This window comes from Tursiops truncatus, chromosome 11 (genome assembly GCF_011762595.2).
Source record: "Tursiops truncatus isolate mTurTru1 chromosome 11, mTurTru1.mat.Y, whole genome shotgun sequence".
In the NCBI taxonomy this organism is placed as follows: Eukaryota; Metazoa; Chordata; class Mammalia; order Artiodactyla; family Delphinidae; genus Tursiops; species Tursiops truncatus.
In genome coordinates, this window is record NC_047044.1 from 7505888 (window position 1) to 7525238 (window position 19351).

At 58.1% G+C, this 19351-nt stretch overlaps 1 protein-coding gene across 7 annotated transcripts in view; it reads right to left on the reverse strand.

Annotated features, from left to right (window-relative positions):
- The window catches only part of ZC3H7B (zinc finger CCCH-type containing 7B), a 54252-nt gene that overhangs the window by 12282 nt on the left and 22619 nt on the right, over positions 1-19351 (reverse strand). For 4 of the 7 annotated variants that reach the window (XM_073788124.1, XM_033865975.2, XM_033865976.2 and 1 more), the window contains 12 exons: positions 17729-17762; positions 17399-17596; positions 16400-16558; positions 13915-13995; positions 13032-13088; positions 7529-7571; positions 6685-6878; positions 5978-6299; positions 5051-5121; positions 4149-4248; positions 2167-2328; positions 326-531 (listed from right to left, as the gene is read on the reverse strand). In XM_073788124.1, the coding sequence (XP_073644225.1) occupies positions 326-531; positions 2167-2328; positions 4149-4248; positions 5051-5121; positions 5978-6299; positions 6685-6878; positions 7529-7571; positions 13032-13088; positions 13915-13995; positions 16400-16558; positions 17399-17596; positions 17729-17762 (1627 nt within the window). Of the gene's footprint in view, positions 1-325; positions 532-2166; positions 2329-4148; positions 4249-5050; positions 5122-5977; positions 6300-6684; positions 6879-7528; positions 7572-13031; positions 13089-13914; positions 13996-16399; positions 16559-17398; positions 17597-17728; positions 17763-17895; positions 18074-19351 lie in introns of all 7 variants that reach the window. The other 3 variants (XM_073788128.1, XM_073788126.1, XM_073788125.1) reach the window with 3 other exon arrangements.

Genomic DNA, 19351 nt, shown 5'->3' on the forward strand with positions numbered 1-19351 from the left:
CAGCTGGACGAGGGGGCATGGGGCGGGGCGGGATGAGCTCCTAGAGCACCTGAGTCTGGCCTACGACGGCAGGAAGCAAAGAGCAGATGTGGTTACTTCTCTTTCTGGCCTCAGTTTCCAGCTCCGAACAATGAGGAGACTGGATAGGATCTGGGCTCTAGCGCGATGGGAGCATATGGGTCTAACTTTCTGAAACTCCCAGGACCTGTGGATTCTAAGGTCAGGCCTCCAAAACCCGCGGGTCCCAGGGCCGAGAGTCCACAGTGGAGCCCGCGGGAGCCCCTCCCCAGCCCCGTCTGTGAATCGACCGTGGAGGGGCCGGTACCTCACAGAGGAACGTGAAGATGCCCTGGTGCTCCTTGAGGAGCTTGGCGATGGTGAGGCTGCCACGCTTGACGCCCCCCAGCGGGTCAAAGAGCAGGTCGCGGTTGAGGGTGCCCTTCCGCTCCTCCGTCCACACGTCGATCTCCTCCTGATGGTAGGCGAAGGTGCAGTTATCCCCGTACTTACAGTCCTGCTTGTTAATCATGTCTGCAAAGAGGCAACAGGACACACGTTCCGCCAGGCGGGATGGCAGCCCACAGCACCCCCGGTGGGGCCTGCGGAGCAGGAAGGCTTGGCAGGGGTGGAGCGGCGGAGCTCAGGGAAAGCGCTTCCCAGGCCAGGCCCCTCTTTGTTCTACACTTGGGTGTGGGGGCCAGATCTGCACCTTCCCGTGCAAAGCGTGGCGGTCGCCGCGGCTCCACCACCCCACAAGGCTGCCTGGTACGGGTCAGGCAAGACAACAGGTGGGAAAAGGGCTTTGTAGACATATACAAGCCGTTTTATCATTATTATTATTATTCTGCACCAGGAAAATATACCACTGGTTCAGGAAGCCATGGGCCTTGGGGTCCAGCAGACTTGGGCTGGGATCCCGTTATTCCTGAGCCTTAGCTGTCTGTCCATAAACAGAGAACACGGTTGTTGTGTGGATTAAGTGAAACGATAAATAAAACTTCTGGGGGCCAGGGAGCAGGGAAGGCAGCAGGTTTATAATCCAGAGACCCGCCATTTCCTGGGGGTGGGAACTGTTTTTCTTTCTTTTTCTCCCTCCCTCACCCTCTTTCTAAGTCTGCCCCATTCCAGCCCCCTGCCAAGCTTGCAGGCACACGAGGACAAGCAGGCCGGATGGCCAGGTGACCTCACAGACTGCTCTGCACTGCGACCAGCTCCGCACCCAGTGGGGAGGCCTGCAGGGAAGGGCTTCCCAAGATCCAGGTGCTGCTTGAAGGAGGAGCAGAGGATGACCAAGTTCAAAGGGCACAGCATGTGCAAAGGAGTCAGGGTTCAGCGTATCTGGGGAAGGCTTAGGGCAGACGGGGACTTGTAGGCCTCGTAGAATTGGGACTCCATCCACGCTGGCCAGCGCATGGCTGGCGGGGGCCTGCGAGCTCAGAAATGACAAGTCTTTAAGATCCACCTGGGCAGACCAAGAGCTGATCCAGAAAGCCTGGGTGGGCTACTGCCACGGGCTGGGTCGGGGGACAAAGGCGGAGCCTGGAGCGGACTCCCAAAGTCTCCTTCCTCACCCAGAGCTGTCATGAGGATGTGTGACGGTGGGTACAGAAGGGCGACACTATAGAACACTTAACGATACCAAGACGGTTTATGTCCTGCTGTGCAGACTGCACTGAGATGCTTGGTTGGGGAGTAGAAGAAAGCAAATGAGGTACCTGCCAAATGCCCACTAAATGCCAACCAAACGACATGAGCCAGAAGGGAGGAAAATGACAACAACCTGTTACATTTTAAAAGCTAGTATTTATCAAGCCCTCACTGTGGGCCAGTCCCCAGTGATTTACATGGATTCTCTCTCCATATCCTTCCAACAGCCCTTCGGGACCCTGCAGTGTAACAGAAACTAGCTCTCCGTGAACCACCTGAGCCTTGCACCCGGGAGCGCATTCTGCTGGTGAGGCCCCAGCTTGAGCGTAACATCCAAACACTCCCACCTGTCTGTGGAGCTGGTCAGGGCAGGAGCTGCTCGATCTGAGATGGGACTCCCTCCTTCATGGACCACACCTGTCTGTCTACCTGTCTGCCTGTGATGAGAAGCAGAGCTGCGGCCGGGCGTGAGAAGCTGGGCCTGGGCCGTGCCACCTGCCCCTGCTGCAGCCCACCCACCTTTGCACAGGTAGTAGGAGCCCACGAAGCTGGTCTTGGTTGGTCGGGGCCGGATCCGCTTCCAGGTCTGGTCCTCGGAGCTCCGGAGGCGGCCGAGCAGGATGTCCCGCTTGCACTTGTGCTCAAGGCCCTCACGGTAGGTGTAGTCGCCCGCCCTGGGGCCTGTGGGGGCAGGGAGGACAGGGACTGGTTCTGGAAGCAGAACTGAAGGGTGACAGCCAACGGGCCCGAGCAATGGGGACTGGCCGCCCTGCTGCCTAAAAGCCCGCCTCCTTCCCCTGGGCCTCCCGCCAGCTCCTGCCATCTCTTCCCTGCCATATGCTCCCTGGGGACAGGGGGCTTGGGCAGAGGGGAGCCCCTTTTCAGCACCCACCCCCTTTCCACCACCACCCCGACTCTACAGTGAGCCTGACCACTTCAGTGTTTCTTTGGAACAAATGATGAAGACAGTGCCTGGCAGAGAGCAGGCTCTGTCCCTGTCTTTTCCTGCCCCGGAAAAGCACTGCCAGACTCAGCCTCCCTCCCCTGCTCCTTTGCCTCTTCCCTGGTGCTCTCAAATCTTCTGACCAAAGGCCTCCTCTCCCCAAAAATGGGGTGGGGGGGTCTCCCCAAAGAGACCAAGAGGACCAAGGTCCCTTGTGGGGACCCACATGACGTGGCTGGGCCAGCACCAGGTGTGCAGCGGCTCTGCTTCCCCAGCACAGGGGGCAGCGAGCAGTGGGCGTGCGGATCGGGGAGGCTGGTGTGGTCTGTGCAAGGAAGAAACTTCCTCACGGGCATAGCCACCCAGCGAGACGGCGCTCTGCTGCCCATCCGCACGGGGCCGCGGGCTTTGGCAGGACGGCTCTGTCAGGGGTGACATGCGTGTGACGTGCGTGACATGCGTGTCCTGTCAACGTCAGCACCTCTGAGAGGGAGAACTCTAGACTGGTAAGATCTGTAACCCTGAGATACCAAGAGAATATTCTAAAATGTCAGAACTATGGGATTCTGGCAAATGAAATACTGCGAGTGTTAGAGTCTAGAATTCTGAAATTCTGGGACTTCCCTGGTGGCGCAGTGGTTAAGAATCCGTCTGCCAATGTGGGGGACACAGGGTCGAGCCCTGGTCCGGGAGGATCCCACATGTTGCGAAGCAACTAAGCCCATGCACCACAACTACTGAGCCTGCGCGCTAGAGCCCGTGAGCCACAATTACTGAGCCCACAAGCCTACAGCCCGTGCTCCGCAACAAGAGAAGCCACCGCAATGAGAAGCCCGCGCACCACAATGAAGAGTAGCCCCTGCTCTCTGCAACTAGATAAAGCCCGCGCGCAGCAACAAAGACCCAACGCAGCCAAAAAAAAAATAAATTAGAAAAAAAAAAAAGATGATTCTAGAATTCTGAAATTCTAGGTGTGCTGAAAAGTGTCTACCAACACTGGGCATCTACTTTGAATTGCTCCTACAGTCTCCCTTGGATTTGAGGGCTGGAAGCCTAGGAAGTACATTTCCCAGACTCCTCTGCCCTCTGCGTTCTAGGCAAGGTTTGAATTCACCCAGCAAGAGGTGGACGGAGAGGATGTGCACAGAGGTGCAGGCCGCCTTTCCTCGGCAGATGTGTTTTTGCAGCAGCCAGCTGGACCCTGCCTTCCTCAGCCTCTGGGCTGTGGGGCGGCCGTGATGCTGGCCAGCAATCCCGGCAGCCCCCTGGGCTCTGTGTGAGAGCGGCAGACCCTGGCTTCTGGGCTTCAGCTTGTGGAGAAGTAGCCCAAAGGCCCGGTGGAATCTCTGGGCTTCGACTCCTCTAGGCTTTCTGGCAGTTTTCAAAGTCCCCGCCTCCCACATGACATCCCTGTCTGCTCGGAGTAGCTGGTGGGGCTTCTGTCTTCCCATGCTTATCTCTGACTGGTACACTGGGATTCTGTCATTCTGGGATTCTACACTCCTGAGACTCCCAGCATCTCTGGGCAGAGGGGTGGAGTATGAAGGTGTGACCTTACCTGTTTTGGGGTAGCAGAGCTGGCACGCCTGCTTGAACTCGTGGGTGGCAGCCAAGGGGTTCTTGATGAGCAAGGCGGTGTTGGGCATGGAAGGCTCTGGCTGTGACAAGGGGAGGTTGGCCATTTGGGGCGCTGGACGATGGCCGGTGCCACCAGAACCAGTCTGGGCACCAGAGGCTGGGGGGCACTGTGACATCCCCCAATCCCACCCAGGAGCAGAACTGCAGCCCAGGACCCTCCCTCTTCCTCCACCCTCCCAGCTGGGGAGCCCCTTGTAACATGATCCAAGAATCCAGCAGGATTAGATCAGCCTAGTGGCGATGCACAGGTGACAGTGACCTTGGCCCAGAACCTTTCCTTGAGTTAAAACCCAACATGAAAGTGGAGAAGCAGGAGTGGCCCTGATTGGGGCCTAAGCACAGGCCCTCCCCCACTCCCATCCTTTCTCCGAAGCCCCCAAGGCATCAACAGATGGGGAAGACGGCAAAACTCAGAGAGGTTAGGTGGCTTCCCCAGGGCCACACAGCTAGTGTCTAGGCCAAGGCCAGAGTACAGGCCGCCTAAGCCCTGGTCAAGCGCTCTCCTCAACTCAAACCTGGCTGAGTCCTGAGACCGCGGATGTTACTGACCCTGGAGAGGTTACTTAACTCCTCTGAGCCTTGATGTCCGATTTGGCCAGACAAGGGCGGGTGGTACCCTCTGCTCACCCTCCCAGCACATGGCTGGGCCAGGAAGGATTTGGAAGGGCTGGGAAGAGACCATCTCTGGCCAGTCTGCTCTTGGCCTCCTTGGGGGATGCAGCACCTTATCCCACGCTGAGGGCTCACCCCTGACTCTGGAGACCACAACCACTTCCCCTCCGTCCCCCGGAGAGCACGAGGTACCTGCGCACCGATTCTCACCGAGTCACTCACCGAGGGGGCTGGTCTCTGAGTACCGCTCAGGGGACGATGGTCCTGTGAGTCGGCTTCCTCTGGGCAAGAAGACACAGGGGTCACCTGCCCTGCTCTGAAGGGCAGAAGGACCCTCCAAGGACTTTCTCTTCTGTATTTCTAACTAGGAGAAGCCATCCAGGCCACACATCCTCTCCCATTTGGGCCACCGCCCGGGGACAGAGAAATGTCTCAGCCTGGGCGTGTCCACCCTGTGCTTACACCTTCTGCACCCCCATAGCCCCCGGGAGAAAGCCCGAGCTCCTCAGCTTGGCTCGCGGGTCCGGTGAGACTAGCCTCAGGCCTTCAAGGCCCCCAACCCACTCCCCCTCCGGCCAGCTCCTCTGCTCAGCCGCCAGGCCCTCTATTGCTAGGCCTGCGTCGCACTGCTTCCTCTGCCAGCACATGACCCTGCTCAGCTATCACCTCCTCCAGGAAGTCTCTGTGAAGCCCATCTGTGCCCCCTGCAGCCCCACGCGCCCCACTCAGCAGTGAGCGCCCTGAGCTAGGTCCGACTGTCGGAAGGCCGGCCCTGCAGAGGCCCAGGAGGGTCTGTTTCCTCGCGGGGTCCCTAGGTCAGAGAGGTGCTGGAGGGGCCCATGACCTGGCACCCCCTCCCCCAGCCTCAGGACCATCCGCGCACCCATCTGGTGAACCCAGGGCCCTGGAAGGCTGGGGGAAGAGCACCACACTGCAAGCCTGGAATCCTGGACTACCCCAGCCCTGCTCTTTGACCTTGAACAAGACACGCAGCCCCTCAGGCCTCAGCCCCGCGCTGTGCTGAGCACTGCAGGAGACACAAAGCCGGAAGACGTGGCCCCAGACCACGAGGCAGAACAAGAGTTATAGTCCCAACTGCACAGGGGGTGGGGGTGAGCGTGCCCCTCCAGGCCTCACCCATGAAGGAGCTGGGCTTGTCCAGGGAGCCACGGGTCGACCCGAAGCTGTCGAGGGTGTCCAGTCGGGTCTCCGAGTACGGCAGCAGGTCCAGGGAGTCCAGCGCCGAGCCTGGCGGGTCGAGGGCATCCAGCACCGAGGCAGCCAGCTTCTTGGAGGGGTCCATGACGAGGCCGAAGGAGGCAGGGGGCAGTGGGCTGGAGACGGGGATGGAGCCGCCCACCACAGGTGGCAGCAGCGGGGTCCCGCCGGGGAACACGGGTATCAGCTGGGGCAACTCGCTGGGCACGCCGCTGCCAGGCAGGCCGCCCTGCACCAGAGACTGCAAGGTGGGAACAGAGGGAGGAGAGGGAGGGGCTGGAGGAGAACGCGAGCGCCCAGGCTTGGGCAGGCCCAGGTGAGGCTCCCCACCTCGCCCCGCCCCGCCCACCTCGCCCCCCCCCCCCCGCCCCCGCCCGGTGGCCTCAGTCCCCACCTGTCCCACAGGTGGAGCCACAGGGATCTTTACAGTCCCTTCTGGACCCACGTTCTGCACTTTTGTGTTTCTATCCAGAGCGAGTTCCTCCCCTACCCCCGAGGCCTCAGTTTCTGCAACTGCGACGTGAGATGGGACCTTCCCTCCCCCCGACACGGGACGTGAGGATGGATGTGATGGGGTCCCGGCGGGGAGAAGGGTTCCGGGAAGAGGAGGGGGCAGCACGGCTCACCAGCGAGTCCAGGAGGGTGTCCAGCTCCGGACCGAAGACGTCCCCATCGGAGAAGTCATCCAGACTCTCGGTGCCGGGGAGGGCCCCGCTGCTGCTGTCCAGGGGGGCCAGCAGGTCCAGAACGTGAGGGAAGAGGGGCATGGGGGGTGGGGAGGGGAGGGGGGCCGGGGAGCCTCGCAGGTCCATGTAGCAGTCTGTGGATGGGGGTGGGCTCAGTAGCTGCAGGGGGTCCTGCTTGGTGGGAGTTGGGGGTGGTGTCCTAGGGCCTGAGGTCCGCCTCCAACACCTTCCCCCCTTTCCCTGGCTTCCGCCAGGAGCCCTGCCTGCCCTGCTGGCCTGACCCCATCGGGGGAGGCTAGGCTGTAGCGAAGGGAGGCCCCATGGGGTGGGAGAGGGGCCTTTTCGTTCTGCAGTGTTCCTCTGATGGGCCTGGTCAGTGCCTGAATAGCCCACCTCTGGGGTATGCAATGCCCTCACTCAAGGACACTTTTAAAATGTGACCCCTCCTGGAAGCCAGTGAGGAAGAGAAAGGGAGAGGAGGACTTGGGGAAAGGTGGACTCCCGGCAGGGGGTAGGGCCACTGCTACCCCACTGAGGCAGCCCCTCACCCTCCCAGGCTGGAGGGACGCTCTCCCCGCCCTGCAGGGGAGTCTGTTTTCCTGAACCCACTATTTTCTTTCATGCTTCAGGTAGTCCCCGGGGCAGGGAGCCCCCAGGAGCCCTGTCTACAGGGCCGGGGATGGCAGGTGCTTGACCCATCTGACCTCCTGGGGTCTTAGCAGGGAGGGGCTGAGCTCTCCCCAGGGCCCATCTCCACCCCGTCCCCTCAGGTCAGGGACACTACCTGTTTCGATGTCATCTATGGACCCCAATCCATTGGAAGATCCCTGTGGAGAAGAGGACAGGGCAGGTCAGACAGACACAGGCTGGGAAGGCCACGGCGCCCGGCCCTCAAGGCCCCTCCCCAAGTGACTACTGCTGATGCTAATTAACCAGGGGGCTGGATGGGCACAGGCCAGAGGCAGGGGGAGTGGGGTCAGACAAGCCTCACATCTGCCCCTTGCCGGAATGCCCTCAGGGGAAGGGATATAACCTCTGAACTCCGTTTCCTCACCCGTCAAGGGAGGTGTTGTACAGAGCCCTCCACGCGTGTTCCAGGCAGGGAGAGTTCGCAGCTCAAAGCTGCAAGTGCCGCTCCTGGATCACCAGGGTCCCCTCCCCCAGTTACAGCCCCAGGCTGAGCCAGCCCAGGTGGGATCCCACTGCCACCCGTGGACCTTCTGTTGGAGGGAAAGCTGGGCCCAAGCTCGCCCTATGGCCTTGCCAAGCTCCTCATCCCCTCTGGGCCCGTTTCCTTATCCGTAAAGTGAGGATGATACAGTCATCCACCTCCTTCTACTGTAAAAAGGATGAGATCGGGACTTCCCTGGTGGCGCAGTGGTTAAGAATCCGCCTGCCAATGCAGGGGACATGGGTTCGAGCCCTGGTCCAGGAAGACCCCACATGCCGCAGAGCAACTAAGCCCATGCGCCACAACTACTGAGCCACAACTACTGAGTCCACGTGCCACAACTACTGAAGCCCGTGCGCCTAGAGCCCGTGCTCCACAACAAAGAGAAGCCACCGCAATGAGAAGCCTGTGCACTGCACCAAGGAGTAGCCCCTGCTCGCCGCAACTAGAGAAAGCCCGCGCACAGCAACGAAGACTCAACACAGCCATAAATAAATAAATAATTTTTTTAAAAAAAGGATGAGATCACTTGACATTTGTACAGAGCTTAGAACTGTGCCTGACACACAGGAAGTGCTGTGTTTGTTAAACGCGTAGCATCGAATTTTAAATCCAAGCCACCAGGAGGCTGGCCTGGGTGAACTAGTGTTCTCGTTCACCAGCCTCCACATTTGGCCCGAGTGGACTCGCCTGGCTCGTGTCTAGCTCTGGGCTGTGGCGTGCACTTCCCCACCTGCCTGCATGCCTTTGTGCGAGCTGCTCCCTCCTCTCCACCTGCCCCAATCCTGCCAGCCTGGCTCTGTGACATCCAAGGTGAGACTGAAGCCAAGGCTGCCTCAGGCTCTGTCTGGTCCTAGAACTCACAGCCCTCCTTTTTTTTTTTTTTTTTTTTTTTTTTGGTACGGGGGCCTCTCACTGGTGTGGCCTCTCCCGTTGCGGAGCACAGGCTCCGGACGCGCAGGCTCAGCGGCTATGGCTCACGGGCCCAGCCGCTCCGCGGCATGTGGGATCTTCCCGGACCAGGGCACGAACCCGTGTCCCCTGCATTGGCAGGCAGACCCACTGCCACGCACGGCACCATCTGTGGTCCCCTGGCTGCAGACTCCGTGGACACCGAGGGTTGGCCCTTGTGGAGCTGGGCATTCCACCCACATCTGCTGTGGCCCTTTGGCCATGGTCATTTAGTCATTCAACAAAGATCTTCCGAGCACCTGCTGTACGTGCCCAGTGCCACTCTGCTTGCTGTGATGAGCAGCTGACACACTACGCACCCCCTCGCTGCCCGCGAGGACCGGCAGGCAGGCTCCCTGTCCCTGGTCCCGGAAGAGACCTGTGAGCTGGCTGGAGGGCAGGGGTGCGAGGACTGGCCTTGCCTCGGGCACCACCGCCCTTATCCCATCCGCACAACCACCCTGGGAACCGGGCACAACTGTCATCTCCCTTGTACAGAGGGGACCTAAGGCTAGGACATGACGTCATTTCCTCTAGGTCACGCCATCAGTGAGAGGACCCCCAAGTCTCCGCTCTCAAGTGAGCTCACTACGGAGCCAAGGGGATGGGTGTGCACACATCGTCTGGCGCGTGAGGAGACGACGGTGAGGACAGAGAGGGACGTTGGAAGCAGACCAGAGAGTGGCCTGAATGTCAGGCTACAGTATCCGGATGTGATTAATAACAGTACTTTTAAACAGATACTTTATTATTATTATTTATTTATTTATTTTTTCTGTACATGGGCCTCTCACTGTTGTGGCCTCTCCCGTTGCGGAGCACAGGCTCCGGACACACAGGCTCAGCGGCCATGGCTCACGGGCCCAGCTGCTCCGCGGCATGTGGGATCTTCCCGGACCGGGGCACGAACCCGTGTCCCCTGCATCGGCAGGCGGACTCCCAACCACTGCGCCACCAGGGAAGCCCAGATACTTTATTATTTATTTGTTTATTTATTCGGCTGCACTGTGCGGCTTGTTGGATCTTAGTTCCCCAGCCAGGGGTTGAACCCGGGCAGTGAAAGCGTGCAGAGTCTTAACCACCGGACCAGCAGGGAAGTCCCTCAGATATTTTAATTTACAACCACTGAGGGTTTCTAAGCTGGGGAGAGCCCCACGAGGCCAGGCTGTCGGAGTTCATCCAGTAGCAGTGTTGGGGGACAGGAAGAAGAGTCCAGACAGTCCAGACACTCCCCCAGAAGGGGAGGCCAGCCACGACCTGGAAGAGTGGGATGTGACCTGAACCAGGGCAGTCACTGTGGGAAGAGAAGGAAGGAACGGGGATACCCCATAACGTACCCAGCCAGGGTCCCCCCAGAGTTGCCCTATAATGCACAATCGTGCCACTATCAGCAGAAAACAAAAGGGAGCCCTAGTTTCTCTGGCTCCAGGAATGAGGCAGGAGCCCAAGATCTGGGAACTCTGGATAGGATCTGCCTGGATGACTCCCTGCCTCCCCAGCACCACTGGCAGGAGGGAAGAGGAGCCCTGCACAGCCCCCTCCAGCCATGCTGGCTTCCTGGCTGTTCTTCGCACACACTAGGCACACTCCTGCCTCAGGGCCTTTGCACTGGCTGTTCCCTCTGCCTGGTCCCCCAGACCTCCTCATAGTTCACTCCTCATCTCCTTTGGGTCTTTGCTCAAGTATCGCCCTCTCACTATTTACTGTTTAAAACTGCAACCCAGGGACTTCCCTGGCGGTCCAGTGGTTGAGACTTTGCCTCCCAGTGCAGGGGGTGGGGGTTCGATCCCTCGTTGGGGAGCTAAGAGCCCACATGCCTCACGGCCAAAAAACCAAAACATAAAACAGAAGCAATATTGTAACGAATTCAATAAAGACTTTAGAAATGGTCCAAATAAAAAAAAAATCTTAAAAAAAAAAAGTTAGGTTTAAAATAAATAAATAAATAAAATTTAAAAACCCTGCAACCCACCCACCCCCCACCAATAGCCTGGCCTCCCCAGCTCCCTTCTCCAAGGCACTGGTCACTTTTTGTTTACCACTTTTTGTTTGTCTCCCACAGTTAGACCAAGTTTTATGAGGGTGGGGCTCTTTGGCTGTTTCTCCCTCTGCTGTGTCCCCAGTGCCTAGATCAATTCTATGACGGGCACACAGAAGCACTCAATAAATATCTTCTGAATGAATGAATGAAATCAGTGCTATCCGCCTTCAGTGCTTTCCCAACACTCTTACGATGAAGACCTCACCAGGGACTAGGTGCTGTGGCTTCTATCCACTGTTCCAGCCCCACTGGGCCCCCTCCACTTGGTCCCTCCTATACTCTGAGCTCCTCCCAGCCTCAGGGCCTTTGTACACACCTTGCCCTCTGGAATTGTTCTACCCACACACCCTGCCCCTGCCCTACTCTCGACTTCGGGTCTCAGCTTACAGATTGCTGATGCCCAGTCTAAATCAGGCCTCCCAGGCCCAGTGGCCCACAGCTCCCCACCCTCTGCCTCTAGAGCTCTCCTCATGGTTTGTAACCAGAAACGGCTAGTGTCCATCTGCCCTGGACTGTGAGCTCTTTGAGGGCAGGGACCATGTTTGTTTTATTCAGCACGTACGTACCCAGGCCCCAGCTCAGTGCCTGGCACATACTGGACCAACTCAGACAAGTCTCCTAACTTCTCTACGCCTCAGTTTCTCCTTTGTAATAGTGGGTAAACAGCACCTCCCTCCAGGCATTGTGAAATTATTTGCGATTATGTATTCATTCACTCACTGCTATGGTCTGAATGTCTGTCCCCCAGAAATTCATATGTTGAAATCCTAACCCCCAAAATTATGGTATTAGGAGATGTGGCCTTCGGGAGGTGATTAGGTCATAAGAGTGGAGCCCTCATGAATGAGATTATAAGAGAAACCCCAGAGAGATCCCTTCCGCCCCTCATGTGAGGTTACAACTAGAAGACCATCTATGAACCGGGACGTGGGTCCTCTCTAGACATCGAATCTGCCAGCACCTTGATCTTGGACTTCCCAGTCTCCAGAACTGTGAGTAACAAATTTCTTTTGTTTATAAGTCACCCAATACATGGCTTTTTTTTTTTTTTTGGCTGCCCCTCACGGCTTGCGGGATCTTAGTGCCCCGACCAGGGATCGAACCCAGGTCCCAGAAGTGAGAGCGCCGAGTCCTAACCACCGGACTGCCAGGGAATTCCCAGCATCTTGTTATAGCAGCCTGAACAGACTCAGACATTCACTTAATTTTATTTTTTTTGAGGACCCAGTAGGTGCCAGGCCTAATGATTTTTGGTTACAAACCATCGTGACTGCTACACAGGCAGGTCCACATCTGCCTCCCTTGCAGCCTGGTAGGCCCCAAGGGCCAGGACACGCCTAACTCAGCTCTGGCCCAGTGGCAGCTCAGGGGCAAGAAGTGGTTCCCTGGGAGTCTGTTGAGTGAATGAATGAAAGTGTTATCATGCTCTGGGGGGACGGGGGCCAACTGTGTGACACTGGCCAAGTCCCTTCCTCACTCTCGTGCCTCACTCTCCCCTTACGTACAACGAAGAGGCAGGGCACCAGCCGCCATCCACGCTCTTCCGGCCTGTCCCTTCCCAAGTCCACCTGAGCAGTTCCTGTATGGCGGGCGGTGGGGTGTGATGTGTGTGCTGGGCCCTGCCACTCCCGCCCCCAACCAGGACGAGGCCTGGTGGTCTGGTCTCAACTGCCTTTCTCCCTCCTTCCTACTCCCACCCTGCCTGCTGCCATTTGTTTTCTTTCTCAGGGGTCCACGAGTGAGGGTACCCCGACGGTTCCCCTGCAGTGACCACTCCCAGCACCGGCAGCCACAGCTCATCCCCATACTTTGCCCCTGTGGTCACAGGAGGCCCCTCTTGGGACGTGGAGGTGCTGTGGGTCCCAGGACTTCCCTCAAGACCCTGGCCCGGGCCCAAGCTGTCACTCAGCCCTCTTCCCAAGGCAGGGGCCTGCCTTGCAGCAGTGGGGACAAGGACAGATTGAGCCCAACCCTTCAGTGTGATACCTCTGGCCCTGCTGCTTGCGGTCATTTATATCCCAGAGAATGAACCCAAAGCTCTCATGATGGTTGAACCAAGATAGGTTGGTCCTGGGGCGGGTTGGGGTGGGGGAGGGAGGCTCGGGGTCCTGGTCTCCATCCTACCTGATCTGCCACACCAGCCGCAGTGCCGTTACTGAGCAGAGAAAAGGTTTCCAATTCCTGCCAGAGATTGGAGAGACGTGGGAAGAGATGACGATTCTGCGAATGTGCTCACGGTCCCACCAGCCGGGGCAGCAGAGGAGCCCCGACCAGGCGGGTGGGGTCTGTGGTGCCCTCTGAGCTCCCTGCCCCCAGGCCTGCAGGGAGTCACCTGGCTCAGATTCAGGCGTTTTCTCCCCGCAACCATGGCCTGGGCAGAGGACTTCCAGGTACACGCTCCCACTGTGAGCCCGGCACTGTGCCAGGCACCACCTCAAACCTCTCTCCCTTTGATCCCCCAGGAGCCCTCTGAGGCGGGCATAATTTCCCCCACATCCCAGATGCGGAAAAGAGGGTGGAGGGAGAAGAACTAACTTGCTCAAGGTCACGGCAGAGATTCTAGAGCCATACCCTCCCCGGCGTGCAGCTTCCTGGCCAAATGCAGGAGCCAGATGAATGCACGTGGATCTGAACGAGCCAAACAGGTACCAACGTTTCAAATATGCACCACACAGGGGTGATTTGAGAACACGAGGCTAAAGGACGCCAGCTTCAACGGAGGCCACCTCCGGGGTGTTGAAATCGGCCAGGGCAGGGGACGGAGAGGGTTTGCACGGCTGGTGTCTGAGGTGAGCTAGAAGCTTTGGCTGTCCTTTCCTTTGCCAAAAGGTTCTGGAAGTCGTCCCAGGGCTTTCAGCCAACACAGGGAAGAACACCTGCTGTCACCCCCTCTGTCCTGTCCTGGCCCCGGCCCCCTCACGCACATCTCCCAAAGGCTCCTGGTCACCCTCTTCAGGTCTCCCCATCTCCATCCCCACCCAGGCCCCAGCGCCCAGGGCCCACCTACCTGGGGCCTCTTATACGCCTTCCGAACTCGCAGCCCAAGCTTCTGAGCCAGCTCCTGACCAAGGTGAGTTACACTCTCATCCTGGGAAGGAAAGACACAGGGTAGGGTGGTTAGTCTGCCCTGACTCACGAGCTGTGCTCCGGACACCTGTGCAGCCCTGCAAGGGGGGGTCCCTGTTACCCCAGGTTACGGATAAGGAAGCAGGACCCTGGGAGGGGACGTGGGCTGCCCCAGTCACACAGCCAGTGCGTGGTAGGGCTGGGGCCAGGAACCCGTGCTTCTGTTTTTCCTTGTGTTGTGGGGAGTGGACAGGAATAATTTGGGGGTTTTATTTCATTATTTTCCTTTTGTTTCCACAATTCGTCAAGTAACAGTGTCACTGTAGAAGGCTGAAATGTTAGAGGAAGAGCAACTGCTTCCCTGGATCAGCCCCACCCTCACCCTAGGCTCCTCCCCAGGGGGAGCACAGCTAACAGTGCTGCTGTGTTGCCCTACGGATCTTACCTGGGAATTTACATACGCGCATATGGACGACAAAGGATGCTTAGTTTTGCTTTGTGGGTTTTTTTTTTCTTTTTTTTATATAAGTGAGATCATATCATACCTATTATTTGTTCTACAACTTGCTTCTTTCACCAAAAAATGTCTTGGAACTCTCTGCAAGTGAGGTCACAGGGATGGAACACAGGCCCAAAGGAGCGAGGCCGTGTGAAGTCTAGAACGCACCTGGCCCATGGTTGGTGCTGTTACAGAACCTGCATTCCTTCCTCCCTCCAGGTCTGTACTACTTTCTGTGTGCTGTGTGCCAGCCACAAGCTAGGGGCCGGGAACACCAAAACCACAGGGCAGACGGGGCCCAGGCCTCTAGGCCTCTAGGCCCAGGGCTCTAGCCTAGTGGGGAGACCAATCAGTAAACAGAGAAACAGTGACTGCAGTCCGGGCTACAAAGGGACAACGGGGATCCTGTACCTTCGTCGACCTCCCCACCTCACCGACGAACTCCTAGAGTCCAGGGTCTGGGTCACCTCTGGTCCTGATGCCCAGCAAGGAGCAGGGCCCAGTCAGTGTTTACCCATAAGGACTGGAAAGTGGGGGAATTCTCCAACTCGAAGCCAGAAGTCCTTGTTTGGATACTTTCCTCAGGGGAGTTACCAGCCCTCGCGGGGCCCAGCTCCCTGACCTGTACAGTGGGGTGAGAGCCACCCTGTCCCCCAACAAGTGGGTAGTCATGGGACCCGGTTGTGGACCTGCTTCAGATGCTGGAGAATGTAGTACAGGTTGGGCACTGGGTCATAAGAGAGGTTCTCAATTGTGAAGTAAACTTAATTGGAGAAGCAAGAATAATAAATAGAAAGTATAATACCAGTGAATGTTCTGAACACTTACTGTGTCCAGCCACTGTGCCAACTGCCCTGTGTGATTTTCTGATTCCATCCTCAGCACAGCCCTATGATGCATGGTATGTTACCACCCCCACTTTATAGGGGTGCAAACTAAGATTCAGAGGGGCTAAACTGTGTGTCCAGGGTCACAGAGCTAGTAGGTGGCAGACTCAAGATTAGAACCCAAACACAGGCCAGTTCTCTGCAACTGGCATCCTTGATCACTGTGCATACAGCCTTTCTGCTTTGCCCACCCAAATTGCTTCTCCCAGCCCCACTCAAGCCCTGCGTCCTCCAGGGAGCCCTCCAGGACCCTGACCACTCCTGAACTCGCTCAGCCCTTCTTGGGCAGCATTTACCCTTCTCCAAGCCCTTTCACACCCATTATTTCAGAGATAAAGTAGGAAGGGCACTTTATAGATGTGGAACTGCTGTGCAGAGAGGGGCGGTGCTTTGTCTGAGATCATGCCAGGGCTCTGTAGTGAAGCCAGGCCTAGACCCCAGGCTTGTCTCCATTTGTCTCCTAATAGACTGTGGGTCCCTGACAGGCACAGATCTGGGCACTCCGTGGGCACTTAGTAAACAGTTGTTAAGCTGACGAATGAATGCAGAGGGGCTGTGTGCCCAGCTGTGTGTGGGCTGGGGCAAGCAAGACCCTCGATTGTTTTTTTTCCCATTGACCGTCCCCACCTGATGACAGCCTGGACATCAGGTCCCCGCACATGTGGCACCCCGTTTGGTGCCCACTGCAACCCTGTACTCTCAGAGTGTGGAAGTTAAGAGTCAGACTGCCTGGGTTCAAGTCTCGGCTCTGCCACCCCCTAGCCGGGATCCTGGGTAAGTTTCTTTCTCTCTGTGCCTCTGTCTCCTCATCTTTAAAATGGGGATAATAATAGTGTCTATCTCTATCTCTATCTCTAAGGATTGTCACAAGGATTAAGTAGGTCAATACACACTGTATTTTTAGCAACGCCTGGTGTTAATATCAGTGTCTCAGCGGAGGAAAGCGAGGCTCAGAGAGGTGTGGTGCCTGGCCCCAGAGAGGGCAGTGCAGAAGGCTGGGAGCCTGGCCTCTGCGGGCAAGGCTGCAGGGCCGCACTCACGTGGGGCAGGGCCAGGGAGCACCGGCTGCTGCACGCGTAGGCCTCCTTGTGGCGCCCCAGCTCGGTCAGGGCCCGCGCCTTGCGGAACAGCGCCCGGATGTTGTCTCCGTCCAGGCCCAGTGCCTTCTCGCTGTCCTCCAGCGCCTTCTCATACAGGCCCTGCCAGAGAGGAGCGGTCAGCCTGTTACCCTCCCTCCCCCAGCCTCCTGCCTCCCCCTGGACTGAGGACCAGCCTCCCTTCCCTGCAGAGGAGGAGGGTGTCAGGGAGGGGCTGGAGAGCTCCGGGAAACAGCTCTGGCGTTCAGGCTCAGTCGAGGGCACCCGTGTGTCCAGCTGAAGGGGCTGCTGTGGGGCACTGGCAGGACATGGAGGGGAAAGGCCTTTAAACCGTACAGTGATGAGCCCGGTCGCTCAGCAGACCACGGACCGAAATCCGGAAGGCAGCTCAGCGTGCAGAACGGTGGGAACGGGCATCGGGCAGACCCGTTTATCCAGAACGGGCTGGATCCTCTGCAGAGCCCACGGCAGGGCTCCCACAGGGTCAGGGAATGACTGAGTCAGTGAGCGAGGACAGAGAAGGGGAGGAGGCTGGAGACTGAGGGAGGAGCGAAGGAGGAGGAAGCTAGAAGTCGGGAGAGAGGAGTAAGGTTGAGGCGTAAGGGGGGCAGGCGCCCAGGGGCAGGGGCAGGAGAGGTTTGCAGAAAGAGGCGGTGGACACGATGAGGGCAGCAGCCCTCTGCCCTGACGGCCCACAGACTCCTGCCAGGGCCCAGGCCACCCCGAGAGTCTAACTTAACTCATCTGGGGGAGGGCTTGGGCACCAATGTCATGTAAACCTTTTTTTATTAGGTATTAGCCCTGTAAAAGCTCTCCAGGTGTGTCTGCTGTGCGCTGGGGCCGAGAGCCACGGGAGCGGACGGTGGAGCCGCAGAGGCTCACGGCGGCGGGGGCCCGGTCGTTGGGCCCGGTCGGGGCAGCGGGTGCAGGCGAGGAGCTCACCATGGTGAAGTAGCAGGCGGCCCTGTTGACGTGCAGTTTGCACAGCAGCTCCCGGGGCAGGGCCACCTGGTCAGAGGCGGCGTAGTCGGCCACGTTCAGCCCCTCCACGTACTGCACCAGTGCCTGCTTGTAGTCCTTCTCTCGGAACAGGTCATTGCCCTCAGCAAACAGGTTCTGCACCAGCTTGAGCAGAAAGGCCTGCCGGGGCAGGGTGCAGGGTGGCTCAGGGGGCCTTCTCCACTCAGCCCCAGCCCTGGCACCCGGGCCCCCAGCCCCCCGCCAGGGACACTCCGCCCTTCACCTTCCCCCAGCCCAGCCCCTGAAGCTCACCTCATATTCTTCTTGCTTCAGGGGTAGGGTCGACCTATAGGAAAAGGAGAAGGACGCAAGTTCTGGGTGGGCCCAGAGTTCCCAGCCTCCCGGAGGCCCAGGAGCCAGAGCCTCAGACTAGAGACTGTGCCTAGAGCCGGCTCCCCAGCTCGGACCTCAGACATCACCTTGTGGACTGGGGTCAGGGGATAGCAGTTTTTTCTCCTTAAATCAACACCATGCTGGCCCTCTGTTTCCGACGGAAGATTGGATGAAGGTCTTGTGTTTGCCCCAGGGCCTGGCAGCCAGGCTTTCCCAGGTGCAGATGCTGAGAGAGTGCTCCAGCTCCAGCCGGCTGTCCTCTGCCTAAGAAACCAGCCCTTGGGAACGACCATGTCCCCCCAGACCAAACCTGCAACTGCAGGCCCTTGGGTGGCACCCAAAGTCCACCTCAGGGCCCCTTAGTTTGGGAGTCTCTGCACTTGTGTCCCTGCCCGCAAAACCCACACAACCCCAGCCAAGGCCCGGCACTCAGAACCTCACCCCTTATGCCAGACTCAGAAAAGCAGATGGGGTCTTACGCACCCTCTCCTGCCCATGGCCAAAGCGATGCCAGCTCAGTACAGAAGAAAGCGTCAGCCCAGGAGCCTTGACGCACATCTCTGAGGCTAAATGGCAGGGCTGGAAGGGAGCTGGGGTTTGTCTTCTGGTCTCTCATGTCACAGAGGGGAAAACAGACATTCAGAGAGGGGCAGTGACTTGCCCAAGGTCACAGAGCAGATCAGAGCCAGGGCCAGAGGGCAGGGCTGGGGCTCTTTCTGTTGCCCGGAGCCACCGCGAACACCTGGGCGAAAAAGAGCAGCCTAAGCTAGTAAGTGACAAGTGGTGAGAGGAGATGCCGGAGGTCCCCTGTGTGTGTGGGAGGAGGTGTCCCTGATTATGACAGCGGGGCCAGTCACCCGCCCTCTCACTTGCCTCCCACCATCAGAGACCAGGGCCCGGCCCTCCTGCCCCAGCACTGGCCCCACCACTCTCCTCCTAACTGGTCTCCCACCTCCAGCCTCTCCTCTTCCAGCATCAGCTTCGTCTTCAATAGGTCATACCCCGTCCTCAAGGTCGCCTCATCCTGGTGTTTAAGGCTCTACACAAGCCATCCACCCACCTGTCCAGACCACTTTATGGCTCCTACGGTGCTCTGTGCCCAGAGGTGCCTAATAAACGTTTGCTAAGCACATGAAGTCGGTACGTGAGGAAACAGTCATTTTTAAAGGAGCAGGTCCTACTATGTATGCTGCAAAGTAGTCCCTCAGGAGACCAACCTACGGGTTCCCAAGAAGCCTGTTGCTAAACCTTCTCAGAGCTCCCCTTTGGGAAGGGGAAGGAGGACACAAGGCTAACATTTATCCCAAGCACAACAACCCTGGGAGGGAAGTGGCATCATCTCCATTTCTCAGGCACTGAGACCACCAGGAAGCAGGGACACTGGGATGTGAATCTAGGTCTGGGGCTCACAGTTCCAGCTCCGCAAAAATCAGTGACTTAAAAACAGAATTCTTGGGACTTCCCTGGTGGCGCAGTGGTTAAGAATCTGCCTGCCAATGCAGGGGACACAGAATCGATCCCTGGTCTGGGAAAATCCCACAG